The 16,952-nt window shown below is 54.5% G+C and overlaps 1 protein-coding gene across 5 annotated transcripts; it reads left to right on the top strand.

Annotated features, from left to right (window-relative positions):
• The first annotated feature begins 723 nt into the window (after positions 1-723).
• Positions 724-15,958, top strand: ERN2 (endoplasmic reticulum to nucleus signaling 2). 5 transcript variants are annotated; one of them, XM_032230936.1, is made up of 22 exons: positions 724-1,293; positions 2,228-2,363; positions 2,470-2,503; positions 2,741-2,813; positions 4,055-4,124; positions 4,263-4,385; positions 4,586-4,687; positions 5,718-5,976; positions 10,146-10,224; positions 10,312-10,462; positions 10,898-11,004; positions 11,409-11,582; positions 11,830-11,989; positions 12,082-12,175; positions 12,471-12,660; positions 13,231-13,330; positions 13,430-13,629; positions 13,830-13,977; positions 14,200-14,327; positions 14,413-14,536; positions 14,645-14,712; positions 14,878-15,958. In XM_032230936.1, the coding sequence occupies exons 1-22, from the start codon at positions 1,120-1,122 to the stop codon at positions 15,049-15,051; spliced, it is 2,868 nt and encodes a 955-aa protein (XP_032086827.1). In that variant the 5' UTR covers positions 724-1,119; the 3' UTR covers positions 15,052-15,958. The 5 variants fall into 5 exon arrangements, with proteins under 5 accessions (XP_032086827.1, XP_032086825.1, XP_032086826.1 ...); XM_032230934.1 differs by having other exon boundaries at positions 4,052-4,124; XM_032230935.1 differs by having other exon boundaries at positions 4,052-4,124; positions 12,085-12,175; positions 14,878-15,957.
• Positions 15,959-16,952: the final 994 nt, after the last annotated feature.

Genomic DNA, 16,952 nt, shown 5'->3' with positions numbered 1-16,952 from the left:
AATTCTGTTGCCTGCTCTTCAAGAGTGTATATCTACCCAAACACATCTCTCTCTCTCTCTCTCTCTCCCTCCCTCCCTCCCTCCCTCATAAACACACACACCAATTAATGAGCTAACAGAATAAGCAAAAGTAACTCAATACTGATGGCTTTTAATTATGTTTGCAGACTGTTGTGGCATAAAGCTAGAATCCAGGGTGTGATGGGTTCTAGTCCTGCCTTGGGCAAACACTTCCTGAAAATCTTGCCAAGAAAACTGCAGGGACAGAGCCAGGCAGGCTCCAGGAGTCAGCACTCAATCGCCCCCCCCCCCAAAGGATATTGGTGCACAGTGTGTTGAGCCTATTGTGCCATATTTGAGCATATATATTTTTGCCAAAGGTGGCTTTCTTGTGTCCCTGGAAGGGCCCGTTTGTCCCTGGGGGCTGTGATTCCTGCACAGCAGCCTTTGCTTTCCCTGCAGAAGGGATCCCGCCTCCAGCTTAGTTTCCTCACTGGGGGCTTCAAGGCACCCCGGCGATTTTTCCGGGCTGTCGGGAGCTCAGGCTCTGCTCGCCAGGAGGGGCTGGAAGGGGCGTCCGTAGAAAGTGGGACACTGGAGAGGAATGGAGGTGCAAGACCCCCGCACAGTCTCTGCCCCCCCCCCGAGTGTGTTGTCGCGCCTCCTCCGGATCCCAGCGAGACTTTTTCCCGCTGGAGGGCGAGACAGTTTTGCCCGCAGCGGAGAAACCGCTCCGGCGGGTTCCTCTTCCTGTAGGGCGTGGAGGCGAGTCGGCGTCCCCAGGACCCAAGCGCTCCTGGTCTGCGGCCGGATGCTAGGCCGGCGCGAGCTCCGGCGCCGCTTCAAGAAAGGCCCGCGGACTGGAGATTCCCACCACCCCGAGCCGAAATGCAGCCCAAGAGTCTTGTCCCAAACGACGACAACTAAAGAAGCTTCTTGGATTAGAAGCGAAAAGGAAGCCCAGGTGCCTTCGGGAAAGCCCCTCGGAGACAGCCGTGTCCGGGAGGACGGAGGGTCTCCAGGGGCTTTTAGAGGGTCGAGTGGTGGACTTGGGTCGACACGAGGACACGAAGCGTCCCCTGCGGAGGCGTCCTGGGGGGAAACCGTCCTGGTCCCCCGATGGGCTCCTCCCAGGCTTGCTTGGCTCCGCATACACCGTCGTGGGAAGCAGCCAGAGGGATTGGCAGCTGGGCGCGTAGCGCGAACTGTTTTCATTCCTCCGGGGAGGTGTGTGCTCAACTACGGACCTCCGTCCCTTCGGCCGTCCAGAGCCTCTGGCGGGCGACGGGGCAGGTGTGCCACGCTAGGGGCCCCTGAGCATGTTCGGAGCGCGTGCTCCTCGGCTGGGCGGTGGGGCGGGAGGGAGTTTCAGGCCGGGCGAGGTGGGGCGAGGCAGTTGAGGCGGGAGCGCCGGAGACCGGTGCCGTCCGGGACCCGGATCTGGGGCGGAGGCCGGCCAGGAGGGTCCGGTTCCTCCCCGCGGGTAGCAGGCAGGGGTGGCGCGCAGGCCAGGAAGCGCGGCGTGGCAGGACTGCCATGGGCGAGGCCGAGGAGCAGCCCCCGACCGGCCACCGCCGAGCGCCCACCCCGCGACGCTTCCCGCTGCTGCTGCTGCTGCTGCTGCTGGTGGTGGCGGAGGTAAAGCCGGGCCGCGGCGCCCCTCCCTCCCTCCTTCCCCGAGGGGAGGCTGCCCAAGCGGTCGCCGAGCGGCCAGAGCTCCGCCAGCTCTGCTCCCACGAAAGGGCGGCCAGGCGGGCGAGGAGGCTCGACGGAGGCCGCTGGCGGACCCGCGCTCGGACAGACTGGCGTGGGGGGTCTGGTGTCTCGGGAGCAGCTTCGAAAGAGCGCGGACGGAGGACAGGAGATGGAGAGGCCGGAGCGGCGGGTGGAGCCGGCCTGATCCTGGATGGGCCGGAGAGCGGCTGCCGTCGCCGTCTCCTCTGCTCCAGTCGCCCAAGTCGCCTGTTGGGCTGGGCTGCGTCTGGCTTTCGACGGAGGGCGCTGGCTTGGAGTCCCCAAAGGGTGTCCGCTCTCTTCGACGTCGGGCAACGCGCAGTCTCCCCCGACGGGCGCCCCGCTAAGAGGGTCTCTGCGGGGCGGCTCGCCTTTCCCGGCTGCGGAATTGTCCGGTCCCTCGCGGTGCCAGGCGGCTTCCGGAAAGCCACCTTCGACGGCGCGGCCGAGAGTCTGGCTCCGGCTCCACCCGCTGCTTCTGCCTTCTCCGCAGGTTCTGGCTGGCAGCTCTGCAGCGGCGAAATCGGAGTCGGAGTCGGCGCCGCCGCCGCTCTTGGTAGCCACGCTGGACGGGCGCCTCCGCGCAGTGAGCCCGGCCACGGGGGACGCCCGGTGGACGCTGAAGGAGGGTGAGCGGCGCGCGGGGCTCCGGGGCTGCTCCTGTAATCCCCTGCCGCCCAAGAGCGTCCAGAGGGGGCGTCTCTCCGGTTCTGACGGGCGCTGCTCTGCTTTCAGATCCGCCTCTGCTGGTGCCCCGCGAAGAGCCCGAGTGAGTGGCGCCGGCCGAGCTTCTGCTGCGGGGAGAAGGCGCGCCCCGCTCACCCCAAAGCGCCGTCTGCCCCCCCATAAGGCAGCCGATGGGGGGGGCGAGGGCGGCTGAGAGCAACGGGGGGGGGGTTGCTGTCCGCCGGTGGTCCAGCGGCCTTGTGCCGATTGCCCAGCTGGCCTAGCTGGCCTTGTGCCGGAGGAGCTGTCCAGGGCCAGCGTCCTTCTCTTCTCTGTCCAGGCCCGCGTTTCTCCCCGACCCCAGCGATGGCAGCTTGTATGTGGTGGGGGGCAAGGACAAAGGGGGGCTGATGGTAAGTAGCCAAGAAAGGGGGCAGGGCACCCCTGAGTCAAAGTGGCCCGTGCTGAGTTTGCCTCCTGGGGAGCTCAAGGGGAAGGGGCCATCCTGCAGACATTTCCCCTGATGGGGCAGTAGAGAAAGCTGGAAGGGCTCCCTGCATCCTCAAAGACCTTTCCTTGTGCAACTGATGGGGAATGTGCAGACACAGGATTAAGCCAGCTGGATCTTGGAGGCCATGCAGGGCCGGGAATAATAGAGTTGGATGCCTCCTTGTTCTAATCCAACTGCCCATGCAAGCAGGAGACCCTCTAACATAGTATAGGGCCTATACCATTTCAGGCAATTGGCTGTCCAGTTTCTTCTTAAAAGCCTCCAGTGATGGAGCAGCCACCACTTCTAAAGGCTGTTGTGCTGGTTGATTGCTCTCACTTAAGAAATTTCTCCTTAGTTCTTGTTGCTTCTCTCCTGCCATTGTTTCTCGCCCTGCCTTCAGATGCTTTGGAAAATAGGTTGATCTCTCTTCTCTGTGATAGCCCCTCAGGTATTGGAAGACTGCTATCACATCACACAGGATCCTTTTCTACATTAGACTAGAGTCATAGCCAATTCCTGCAACTCTTCTTCACTTGAAGGAAGAAGGAAATTAGAAGCTTCCACTGGGCCAGTGTAGGGCCACCCGGCTTGGGCACAGAATCCCATATTCTTGAGGGATGTAGAATATGCCCAGAGGAGCTAATCCTGAGCAATTAAAGACACCTGAGAGAGTTTCCTGGCTACTTCTTGTTTGTTGTGAGCTTTATTTCTCAAGCAGGTTCTCCTGCTTGAGCAGGGGGCTGGACTAGAAGACCTCCAAGGTTCCTTCCAGAGTCCTATTCTATTCTGCTCTCTTCTGTTCTATTCTATGTTCTCTTCTCTTCTATTCCATTCTATTCACAGGATACTAATGGTTAAAGGGAATAATTGACTCCCTGTTTGTATTGTGTGAATGGAGGTTCTTACTTAAAGGCATCCTGAAGGCCTAGAATTCTGAAGGCTGATGATGTGGTGCATAATTCGAGGGGCATCTACATGACTACCACACCAATAGTTGTTGAGAGGTCCTACATGTTCCAAGCTTCTTGTGCCAAAATGCAATGCTGGATCAGCTGCTACAGATGGTGCCTTGATGATTCCACAATTGTTAGTTAAAGGATGATCTTGAGCTAAGTAGGATGTGTGTGTGTCTTTCTCTCTCTTTTATTTTTCTGGTAGAAGCTGCCTTTCACCATCCCGGAGCTGGTGCAGTCTTCTCCGTGCCGCAGCTCTGATGGCGTGATCTACACAGGTGCTGGGGGGGGGGGGGGTTGTTTCCATCCTTGGCTTGTGAAAGGCTGGGCAAAGCATCAGTGAGGCTGGAGCCCATCTCCACTTGGAAGGGATTGGAGTGCCCCGGAATACACGTCTTCCCTCCTCAATTATCCAGGGAAAAAGGAGGATTCCTGGTTTCTTGTGGATCCGGCATCGGGGGAGAAGCAGAGTGTGCTGTCGCCAGAGGCCTGGGATGGGCTGCATCCCACAAGCCCTTTGCTGTTCATCGGACGCAGTGGTAAGCATCCCTTGGGCCTCCATCCCTGAGAAGGTTCAGGGGGAGAAACAGCAGCCTGTAGAGAAAGAAGAAGAAAGAGAGGGAGAGGGGGATAGGAGGAGGAGAAAGGAGAAGGAAGAGAAGGGGAAATGGGGAGAGGGAGAGGGAGGGAGGGAGGGAGAGAGAGAGAGAGGGTAAATCAATGTTGCTCTCCTCTGCAGAATATGTCATCACCATGTATGACACAAGGACCCGTGAGCTGCAGTGGAATGTCACCTACCTGGATTACTCAGTTTCCATCCATGAGCAGGACCCCGACTATAGTGAGTAACTGGGCAGAGCAAGGTGGCAGCCGGGATTCTCCTCTCCACACACACACCCTTCCTTCCTTCCTTCCTTCCTTCCTTCCTTCCTTCCTTCCTTCCTTCCTTCCTTCCTCCCTCCCTCCCTCCCTCCCTCCCTCCCTCCCTCCCTCCCTCCCTTCCTTGTCAGCTGGTAGGGGAAGCAGCAATGTGGGACTCCAAGGAATGTCACCATGGAATCACAGTGCAGGCAAGGAGGGAGGGCAGCCCTTCTAACCTCATTGGTGGAGGGGAGTTCAGACCAGAGGTGAGTTGCTCCCGGTTCAGCTGAATCGGTACTGGAATTCAGGCCTGGGTTGCAGAACTGGTAGCGACCCAGGCCTGCCAAACCCCCAAACTTGCTGCCACTGGGCTGCCACCATTTTGATTCTTAATGACTGTGCGTGTGCAATTCACTGCAAATTATCCTGGGCATGCGCGAAGAACAATTTACATTGAACAGCACAGGTGTGGGTTGTGAACTGGTAGTAAAACCAGCAACAACCCAGCCCTGGTTCAGACGAGGGCAGCCGGAGTTTTCCCACCCACTCCCCTAGTGCCAATTTTAATAGCACATCTGCTATTAAATATTAGGCCCTCCCCACAAAAGCTGTTGGTTTCATCAGCCAATCTGTGTGATCTAAGCTTATTTTTAAACTTGTGATTTTTTCACATCTGGAAATTGATATCCCAGCTTCTCCAAAGCCCTGAAAGTCTCCCTCTTGCCAGAGTCGGTCTAGGCCAGAGGTCTCCAACCCTGGCAACTGTAAGCCTGGTGGACTTCAACTCCCAGAATTCCCCAGCCAGCTTTAAGTCTGCCAGGCTTAAAGTTGCCAGGGTTGGAGACCCCTGGCCTAGGCTGCTGGGCTTGACAGGTCCCATCAGAGATGAGACCAGCTTCAGGAATTAGGAGTGCGACTGACCCTGTGATTAGCACTTGGCGGGCATCTGCACTCAAGGATATCAAAGCCTCTGCTGCCGTGCCCAACACCTGCCCCCCACCCCGGCACAGGCATGGCCCATTTTGCCTCAAGCGGAGACGGTTGGCTGGTGACCGTGGGCAAGGAGAACGGAGAGGTGCTCTGGGTGCAGGACTATGGATCCCCCGTGGTGGGCGTCTACAGTTGGCACAAGGACAGCCTGCATCGGGCACCCCACCTCAGCATAGCCATGGAGAGCCTGCGCTACCTTATCCTGCACGCACAGAAGATCCCCCTCCTCAATTGGACCTTCCGGACTGGCAAGGACTTTGCGGCCAAGGCCCCTTTGCTGTAAGTGCCGACCCCACGAGAGCATCCTTGGGGGTCTCAGGGTTGACTTCTAGGAAAGCAGTTCTGTCGAAAAAACCAGGGTGGGGGCATAGATGCATTTGTGGGGAGCCTAAGAGGGGGAAACAGAGACACAGAAAGCAAAGAAGTTGAGCTTCATTTTTTGTTGGCTGTCCTTAAGAGCTCTGGGCAACTGTGCAAACCACAGGCTGCAATTGGAAGAGACCTTCAAGGGTCATTTAAGAGGTGACAGTCAGCCTCCTCCCACAATGGGCTGCCTGCACTGGAGAAAGTGGAATGTATTGATAGGCCTCAGTTGGGAACGTTTGGAGACAGGCTGGGAGGGAGACGTGCAACTTGGTGGGACCAAGAGCACCTTAAGTGCCTCATCAGGCTTCAAGAAGACCCCAGGCTGACTCTGGAAGAGGCCCAGAGAAGAGGCAGGAGGAAACAGGGAAGACAGAAAGGGTGTGTTTTTGTGTGTGTGTGTGTGTGTGTGTGTGTGTGTGTGTGTTTACACTCTGCCTGAAAGCAGCTCACCCAGAAGAGAGCAGAACGTGGCCAAATGGAGTCAAGTTACCAGAAAGTAGAATCCGACTGAGCCTTAGGAGGTTACTTACGGGGCGTGGCTGTGGGTGGCCTGCCTCGACGGCAGTAGAGGCTGAACAGCCCCTCCTGTCCGAGGTGATTTCTGCTGGGACATGGGTTAGACTAGATGGCCCCCAAGGTCGCCTTCCAACTTTAGTTAATCTTTTGATTCCAGCGTAGTATTGGTTTTAATCGATGTTGCTTTAAACTATTCTTAGCTGCCTGCCAGAAGAGAAAGGCAGAGCATGAATCATATAGATATGCATGTTTACATGTGTGTGTATATGTGCACGTATGCATATAACTGTTCATGACCAAGGAGCCTTTCAGACGGTTTTTCTTTTTCCCAAATGAACTTTGCTTTGTCTTTCGTAATTTTAAAACTCATTTTATGGTTGGTGTGTTGAAGGGTTTTTGGTGGGGGATTGAGTTCTTTTGCAAACCTCCCTGGGCTCCCTTGGGAAATCACAGAGAATTCGTGGGAAGGAGTAAGAAAAGGGATAGGGGGACTGCAGGTGGGGGTCAGGCCTCTGGTACAAGAGGGCCAGCCATTGGTTGCCCGGTTTCCAGGAAAGCAGCCAGGGAGAAGGGGCAGAGGGGGGGGGGCAGCATCTGCCTCAGGGTTAACCCTGGTCTGTTTCCCCAAAGGACACCCACCGTTTCAGGAGCTTCTAGGAAAGAGATCCTGGCTGCACATGAGCTACCACACCTCCTCTCTCTGGGCAGGAGCTTTTTTTTTTTTGTAAATATTTTTTTTTATTTTTAAACAAACATAAACACACAAAACATATAACATAAAAAACCTCTTCAACTACATACAGTGTGTCGATTGGTTATAAAATCTTTCTCCGTCCTTTCCATAGTCATCGCTTGGGCTTTATCAAAAATCACTTATTGTCAATCAAATATCTTTGTATACATTATTATTGTACTTCATTTCTTTAATTATCACTATTGTTTCACCATTTTAAACAAGGTATTCTAAATATGTATCCATTTATATTATGATGATTCATTATATCATCTTCAATATATCCAATAATAAAGTTTTTTTAACCCTATTCTAAATTATTCTATTATTTTAGCATTAATAACATTCTCTAATAATTTTGAATTCCATGTTTTTTCCATTATTATCATCAATCTAAAATACATTTATACAAATTATTATAATTGTTAAACCCATTAATTATAGCTATTATTACATCATTTTTATGAGGCATATTAAATTTGAACTAAATTTATATTATGGCATTTCATTACATCATCCTGAAATCATCCAATAATATTACATCTTTATATTCTATTCTATATAGAATTATCTTTTATAAAAAGGCTTTTTAACATCATCTCCATCTTCGTCACTTACAGTTTATACAAAATTTCATATTATCAATCTAGTATATATAAATGCTTTATTATCATTATTGGTCATTTATTTGACTATAGCTATTATTACTTTGTCTTATACATAATACTCCAAGTTTAACTACATTTAACTAAATTTTATTGTGACATATCATTTCATCATCCTGTATCCTTCCAGAAATAGTGCAGTCCAATATCTCTTGCCATTTGTAGAATCTGTATTCTAAGTGTTTTCTTGATAAGTCTTATGTGCACTTCTCTTGACAACTTGTTGTTCATTGGATATCTTAAAAGAATTTGAAACCCTCCATCTGTTCCTTTCATCTGCTTGACTTTTATTATCACTGGTGCTTCTGCCAAAATTACTCTAATTGTTTTTGCCAAATTTTCTCCCCTATCTTCATCTATGTTTTGACATCTGAGATAGAGTTCCAGTTCATCGATCTCTCCTTTCTGTATTCCGCACTTATCATTTCCCTCCGCACTCGATTTGCTGTCAATGTCAACAATTTTCTTATCACTTTCATGTGTCTCTGTAATTTTTTGAACTCTGTCCTCAAATTTTGTTGTATAAGTATTCTCAACACTTCCCTCTGTACTTTCTGTATTTTGATATTTTGTATTTTGATCTATAAATCCAAGACTCTTTTCAATTCTCTCTGTAGTTATTAAGAGCCGAGGTGGCGCAGTGGTTAAATGCAGCACTGCAGGCTACTGCTAGATCAGCAGTTCAGCGGTTCAAATCTCACCGGCTCAGGGTTGACTCAGCCCTCCATCCTTCCGAGGTGGGTAAAATGAGGACCCGGATTGTTGGGGGCAATATGCTGACTCTCTGTAAACCGCTTAGAGAGGGCTGAAAGCCCTATGAAGCGGTATATAAGTCTACTGCTATTGCTAAGAGTTTTTGAACTTCTAACATAATTTTTTGCAATGTTAGTTCCTTTTCTTCTTTATATAGTGCAATTTTTCCAAGTTATAGACACTGCCACTAAAACATCCAAGGCTTTTGCTAGGTTTCAAACAAATTCAGTGAAATTTTTTCCACTGACCCTTTCAGTAAACCAAGCTGATAGCTTTGTAATATCAGATGTTGCCAAGCCTCTAGCCATTAGATGGCAGTGTTACATCTTTCCCCTCTGTTTTTCGCTCTTTTTTTCCTAAACTCCCGTTTTTCTCCAGAAAGAGAAAAAAAATTGTTTAAAGATTGCGATCTGGCTGAGCCTTGCGAGGAAAGAGGCTCTAAATCCACAAACACAAAAAATGGGAAAAGTATAGAGGAAGAAGGTGGAAAAAAAGAGCAGTCCAGTTTAAAAGTAAGAGGTATTTGTAAAAAGTCCATCCATAAAAAAACCAAACAAAATTAAAGTGAAAAAGATAACACAATAGTTTTAAACCAGGGTAAATTCACCACTTGTTTCCTTCTGTCCTCAATTTTATTTTAACTCTGAGTCTTTTGGGTTTTCTCTTCTCTAATAATAAAGATTTTTCTCACCATTTCGACACACTGTCTCTCCTGTGCTGCTTCCGTTTCAGGGGCTTGTCCCAACCTTCTGCAGCCATATTGGCTGCTTCTCTTGTAGCCGGCAAAAAGAGATTTTTCTTGGATCAATCAGGGGCTTTGCAATGCCCCTGAGATTAGCAGGACATGTCCTTCACTATTACCTTTCCTTCAGAATGGTTTAAATCCAAAAAGGATCGTCCAGCAACAGAGATATCGACAGCAATACTGGAGCTCCAAGATTGCATGTCATGTCATTGTGATGTCAAGCCCTGCCTTTCTCTAGGCAGGAGCTTTGATCTCCTGCTTCTTTGGTTCAGGGGAGCCATGATGGAAGGGGCTGCAAGGGAATTCCCTGCCCCTGACCTCCCCCATGTCAGCCCCTTCAGCCCAGCCCCTCCCTCCAGGGCCCTTGTGGGGACAGGAGCCACTGTGGCTGCCAGCCACTCATTTGTGCCTCTGTAAGCCTGTGAATGGTTTATCCATCAGTGCAGTTGGGTAGTGAATGGATTTATATTCCGTTTTTGTTTCGTGCAAACCCTCTTCCCTCCAAGCCACCCTAGGGGTCGGGTTGAAGGATGCTGCGTTAGACTGTCCCTGCCTACCAGAACTCAGCCTCCAGATGTCCAGGTCCTCCTGAATCTCCCCAGAATCTACAGGACAGCCCTCTGAGCCATGGAGGGGCTTCCTCACCCTTCCTGACCCCCTTTTCTTTCAGCACAACCCTTTATGTGGGCAAGTATGCGGGGGGCTTCTATGCATTGACGTCCCTGGTGCATGAAGGCATGGCCCTGGTGGTGAGTTTTCCCAGGGGGTGGGGCAAGGGATGGGTAGGTGTGTGGGGGGGGTCCTGGTGATCATTGGCCTGTCTCTGCCTCCTGCAGCCTCAGGGGGTTTCTCTGGCCCAGGGCAGCGGTCCCACCACACGTGAAGTGACCCTCCAAAGGTCTGGTGAGTGCAAGATCACACCCAGCACGGGCATCCAGTACCCACCGGGCACCATCTTCCTCCCCCACAGCCAGTGGCTGCTGATAGGTGAGTGTCTGAGCTCTGGGGCCTCCATTTCCCCCAGAGGTTGCCCAGAGGCCCTGAATGGTAGGGGAAGAAAGTCCCCCCTCCTTGGACTGAATGGTTTGCAATGCTGCCATTCTGCAAAAGAACATGTGTGTGCATACTGGCAGGCGTGGGCTGACCCCCCTTTCCCCTCTGGTCCTTGGATGGGGGGTGCCAAGCCTTGGAGGTTCAGAAAGGGGAGGGAGAGGAAGTGGTGATGAGAAGATTTGGGGGCAGCTGAGCGTCCCAGAAGATCAGCATTAGAAGAGAGCAGGGGGTTGGGGGAGTTGAAGAAAAAAAACCACAGTCAGCATAACTGAAGCTTTGGGAGGCAGGCAATGTAGGCAGGTGGAGCTCAGCCATGGGGAGCTCTTCTTGGGGAGGGCCCCCAACTTCAGGCTGCCCCCTTCCTTCCAGGCCATCATGAGATGCCCCCGCTAATCCACACCACCATGCTGAGGGCCCCTCCGGGCAGCCTGCGGAGGACCCCACACGACTCCCGCGCTCACAGCCTCTTCGGAGAGGTAGGAGCAAGAGGGGGGAAGGGATGATGGGGGAGAGGGCTGCAGGGCAGAGTCCTCCAGTCCGGGTGACAATGGCCTCCTAAGAGAAGGGGAGACCCTCCCGGCTGCTTCACTCAGGGTCCTCGTCAGAAGGCTCAGAGCCAGCGATTCAGCCCTGGGTCTTCCAGGCTTTTCTTGCAAACACCCCAACACTCATAAGCTATTGTGGGAATTGGGGGGGGAGAGCAATAAAGACATGCAGAGGGTGTGCTTGCTCCTCTTCCCCTTCCCCACTGCAGGTGACATCTGGGGCAAAAGAGCTGGCCGGGCTGGCCCCACTTCCAGGCCCGATGTCCAGGCCCTGTGGCTGGGCGGTGGCTCTATGTCCCCCTCCGTCCTTGCCAAGAGCTTCCGGTCTCTTTCAGTTCCTGGCCCCTGAGGGCCCGCAGGAGGATCTGGCTGATGGTCGGCCCTGGGGGGATCATGCCGCGAAGGAGGCCCCAGTGGAAGTGGATCCCTCCTTTGCCAGCTGGGAGCTGGTTGTGGTTGGCCTGGCTTCCATCTGTTGGGGCGGGGGGCTCCTCTGCCTCCTGCTCTGGGTGAGTGGGCTTCATCTCATCCTCTTCCAGCTTTCTGTGCTTTGGGAGGATTGCAGGGGCCGCAGGGCCAAGCCAGGAGAGGCACCCCTCAGTCCCTGCCAGCTGCTAGAGGATGCCACTTCATGGGCTCTATTGGGGAGGGGTCTTTTCCAGGATGTAGCCAGTCCTGCCCCCAGCCTGATGATGGGGACCCAACAGTAAAGGCAGGTGGTCTCTTCCCCTTTCGTTCCTGCTGCCGCTCTCCCAGAGGGTCCCTCTTGAGCGCAGCTCCAGCCAGCAGCCTCCTGTGTCCTCCAGCCATTTCCCAAGAAGGACTCCTGAAGGGTCCCTGGAGCTGGACCAGGGGGCAGAGCTGCCCTCCTCCTCAGCCTCGGTGGATAAAGCCTCCCTCCAGGGCCCTGGTCCAGGTGGGTACCTGCCCAGCTAGTAGAGGGTGTGTTGGGGGGGCTGTCCAAGGGGCCCCTAGGGGGACTTCCTCTTCCTCTCTTTTCCCCCTCAGCAGGTATTGCCCCAGAGACAGTGACGGTGGGGAAGCTCTCCTTCAGAGCCCAGGAGGTGCTGGGCCGGGGGGCCGGGGGCACCTTTGTCTTCCGGTGAGTGACAGCTGCTGAACAAAAGGGCTCAGCCCTGCCGTCCAACTGAGGGGCTTCCTACAGGCCGAGGGTCCTGGGTTGCTCCTGGGTTGAAGAGGCAGCTGGACGAGCCTCCCTCTTGGGGTCCAGGAGGCCGAAATGCTAAGCATCCTCAGAGGGGGCCCAGACAGCTTTGGCCGCTTCCTGAGAGGGCAGAGGCTGAGCGAGGGCTTTGCTGGAAGGTGGGCATTCTGGGCCCATAGGAGAAGCCCTTCCTCCCCATCGCCTCACCCGGGGGGGGGGCTTCCTCCTTCAGAGGCCGCTTCGATGGGCGTGATGTGGCCGTGAAGCGGTTGCTTCCGGAAAGCGTCCGCTTGGTGGATCGCGAGGTGCGTCTGTTGCGAGAGTCGGATGCACATCCCAACGTGGTGCGTTATTTCTGCACCGAGGCTGACGGGCAGTTCCACTACATCGCCCTGGAGCTCTGCTCTGCCACCCTGCAGCAGGTGAGGAGGTAGCCCCCCTTCCGGCCCCCTCCACCCCCCTCACATCCCTGCTATCCTTTTCTTCCAAAGAGGAAAATATGAACTTGCCCCATTTGGTCTCTGTGCCCCAAGGGCTGCATTGCATGAAGCTGCCAGGGGAAATGCTCCCCTCCAGCCTGCTGGCCCTGCCTGGCCGCCAGTTCAGATGCTGTGCCTGGTTTCCTTGCCTGGGGAAGCCCCTCTGAGCTCAGTAGGGGGACCCTGACTTCCACCCCCACCAGCCCAAATATTTGGAAATGATGAGAAATCCAGCTACGTCTGTCCGAGGGATAGAAATAACTTTTGCTTAAGTATTGCAGGTGTGACGTGAAGGGATCTCCTTCCAAACGCTGCTGAGCGCTTCATCTGAAAAAAGATCACCTCCTGGGTGGGGGAGGATGGGGGGGAGTGGATTGGCAGATTCCTGAAGGCCGTCAGAGCTGACGGCTCTTCCAGCATAGCTGGGGGTGGGTGGGTGGGTGGAGAGTTTTGATGGGGGGGGGGGGCTCCCGGCAAGAATTGCCCTGCCTGCTTCCCTTCTGCCCCCTTCAGTATGTGGAGCGCTCCCTGTTCCCTGGGAAGGCCCTGGATTCTCTCTCCCTGCTGACCCAGACCATGTCCGGACTGGCCCACCTGCACTCCCTTAGCATAGGTGAGACCCCTCCCCTCAGCAGGGGCCGTTGCCTCCCCCTCCCCTTGAAACGGAGACCGGGTGTCATCCTGGCTGGTGCTGAGGACCTTTTCTGGGCAGCTCATCGTGACCTGAAGCCCCGCAACATCCTGATCTCAGGCCCTGACGGGCAAGGCCGGCTCCGAGCGGTCATCTCCGACTTTGGCCTGTGCAAGAAGCTGCAGGGGGAGCATCAGACCTTCAGCCTCGGCTCAGGCATCCCTGGCACCGAGGGATGGATCGCACCCGAGATGCTCAGGGAGGACGCCCGGGAGAGCCCGGTGAGGACGGCCGACCTCCCTGCCTTTGGGGTCTGGGAGCTGAGGGTTTGGGGACCTGCCCCTGCCCTGCCCTCCCCCCTAGGGTGCCATCCCAGGGGAGAGAGAGGGCCAGAGAAGAGGCAGGATGGGAATCAAACCTTGGGCCTTCAGAGACTCATGGAAGCGGCTGCCTCTGGCCCTGGCTTCCTGCTCTCTTACAGACCTGTGGGGTGGACATCTTCTCCGCCGGCTGCGTCTTCTACTATGTCCTGTCCCATGGACAGCATCCCTTTGGGCACAGCTTCCATCGCCAGGCCAACATTCTGGCAGGCACCTACCAACTGCTGAGGCTCCAGCAGGACACTCACAGTAAGGGGGCTGCCATGGGGTGCTTTGGCCCTGTGGGAGCATGTGTGGGGACGACCTTCCTGGCTCAACTGTTGCTCAGCCGTGGCTGAGCCCTTTCTCCTCAGCTTCACCCTGCTGGCAGCTACGCTAGTCTACCTTGCAGGGGTGTAGCAAAGGTAGTGACAAATGGTAGGTGGATCCTTGGACGACCTCCTGAAGGTCCCTGCCTGCTTGCTCTCCCAGGCCACATAGTAGGGCGGGACCTGATAGAAGCCATGATCAGCAGTGACCCCCACCTGCGCCCCTCAGCCGCACAGGTGCTCTGCCACCCCTTCTTCTGGGGCCCCGAGAAGCAGCTGCAGTTTTTCCAGGTGAGTCCTGGGTGGGTGACGCTCGTCCTGGCTGCCCTTTCCAGTCGCGCTCTGTCCTGCTGCCCACGCTCTCTCCCTTCTGCAGGACGTCAGTGACCGCCTTGAGAAGGAGCCGGCAGAGGGGCCCCTGGTCAGCCTCCTGGAGACCGGGAGCCTGGCGGTGGTGCGAGGGAACTGGCAGCTGCATCTCTCAGCCCCACTACAGGCAGGTAGGTGCTGGCCCACTCTGGGCCCCCTGTGTGTCCTGGGGGAGGGAAAGTACCGCAGGAGCCTTGCTGGCCCTCTTGGCCCCTCTCACTCTCCCCTCTCCCCCGCAGACCTCAGGAGGTTCCGGAGATACCAGGGCAGCTCAGTCCGGGAGCTCTTGCGAGCCATGAGGAACAAGGTGCCGTGCCAACCCCGGCTGGGCTCTTTGGGGAATGCCAGGCCCTCTGCGTCTGAGTGGCACATGAGTGGGTGGCTTCCCCCCCCCCCATTCCTTCGGGCACCTCCTGTCCCCTTCCTGTCCCTGAGTGTGGCACTGTCCCCTGGGGGCCTCTTTCTCCTTCAGAAGCATCACTACTACGAACTGCCCAGCAACGTCCAGGAGGCCCTTGGCAGCCTCCCCCATGGATTCCTCCAGTACTTCCTGGACCGTTTTCCCTGCCTGCTGCTGCACACTCACCAGGCCATGCGCCTATGCGCTGCTGAGCAGCTGTTCCAGCGATACTACTGCCAGGAGTGAGGAGCATTCCACACGGCGGGGCATTTCTTGGCCCCTGCCTTCCCACACCTCCACATCTGGAGGGACCGATTCAGCACAGGGCATCCGAGCCCCACCAGCTCCCTGGCAGAGGTGTTTATGCGGGGCTTCCAGGAGGCCTCACGCAGAGAGGGGCAGAAGGGGGTGGGCTTCCCAAGAGGATCTGTTGTCTTCCCTTCAATTCTCAGCTGAAGAGAGTAGGGGAGCATCACCTGTCCCCATGGGCTGCACTGCTGATGCACGGTGGGCCTTGCATAACTTGAGCCTGCTGTGGCCACTCCAGAGAAGGGATCATCCTCTAAAGGCAGCCAGAGGTGCTCTCAGGCTGGGCTTTGCCCTGCCCCTTCTCCCCCTTGGTTCCCTGCCCCATGGCATTTTATTCCCAGGCTCATCATGAATGGGGATGCAGGGAGCATCTCCAGTTGCCTCAGAGACCTTCTGGGGTGGGGGTCAGTAGCAGAAATCTGGAATGTGGGGTTTAAAAGAAAAGCTAGCAGCACAAGGGAAGCAAGCAGGAGGCCTCTGCTCTGCAGCTGGAGGGCCATCAGGAAGGAAGGCACTTTCTTCAGCCAGGAAGCAGCAGGAGGAAGGATGGCCGGGCAGGGGTTCCCCTTGAGCCCAGTTGTGCTGAGAAGGAAATATCATAACTACCTTTTAATTCATTACACTTACACAGAAGCCCAGGTGTGGACTGGTTTTAGCCATAATTTGATGTATTAGACAGAATTAGATCAGATCTGAACATCAGCCGCATTGTCAGTCTTGTTATTTTTTTAATCAGACAATTTTAATGGATTGTGGAAAAGTGACAAATACTTGTTAACCAGGAAAACATTTGGCCAAATTTGTCATGGCAGCAGCCAGCAAAATATTGGATGGCTCCCAGCAGCCCTGACCCTCACTGGAAGAGGAGCAGGAGGGCATCCTGGGGCCACCCAGAGATCAGCCAGTCTTTTCTGATCAGTAATGAGCTGGATGAGATTAGCACAGGAGCAAAGACAGTTGCCAAGAGAGAAGATTCGCTCTCCTGCGTTTGCGGCTGCCGCCATGTTTGATGAAGGCCCAGTCCTAGAAGATACGCAAGGCTGATTCAGGTGGATCTTGAGTTGTGACAGTGGTAAATCATCCCCCCACCGCACGACCAGCCTCCTTTGTGGCTGCAATCATCAAACAAATCCATGGTTTGCTATGGGCCAATGTAGCCAAAAAGCAAAAGATGTTTTTGGGGAGGCAAAATGGTCATAAAAATCGTGACCAGAGGATGGTGTAGTATTTACGAATGTTGTAAATATGGTTGCTAAATACTCCAATTGGGGGTCACGTGACCCTGGAACACCCCCACCAACCGTTGGCGCATGGTGCCTAAGTACCCACGCAGGGAGTTGCATTGTAGCGCCAGTTGCTAGGTGTGACTGGTCATAAGTCGAGGACTACCTCTCAAACCGGCTGAAGCAACTGTGGAACAAGGACAGGTGCAACTGGGACCCTCTGATGTCCTTGCGTAGAGCCAGTTTGGCCCCTGACCTGGTTCTTGCTGGTGGCCCAATGGGGGTTCAGTCCACTGGGTCACACACGGGGCTGATGCCAAGACAAACAGCCACACATTGAAGAGTCTGTTGCGTGAAGCCCAGCAAGGCTATTTGGCAAACTATGTTTAGGTGCAGTGATAAAAATCTCTCTCAACCATGGAAGCAACAGAAGCACGCCTGAAACGCTTTAAATTTTTAAGAAGTTTAAAATATTCCTGCCAGGCTCTGGGTCCCAACTGTGATGACAATTAAGATCGGGGCTCCCATCTCTGGGAGAGGGGAATCCCCACAAACTCCCGACACTTTGGGCAAGAATGGACGAGGAGGAGAGCTTTCTCAACCCATCAGGGGCTC

Source organism: Thamnophis elegans, chromosome 14 (genome assembly GCF_009769535.1).
Source record: "Thamnophis elegans isolate rThaEle1 chromosome 14, rThaEle1.pri, whole genome shotgun sequence".
Lineage (NCBI taxonomy): Eukaryota > Metazoa > Chordata > Lepidosauria > Squamata > Colubridae > Thamnophis > Thamnophis elegans.
The sequence above is the reverse complement of the archived record's forward strand: the minus strand, read 5'-3'. Positions and strand labels throughout refer to the sequence as shown.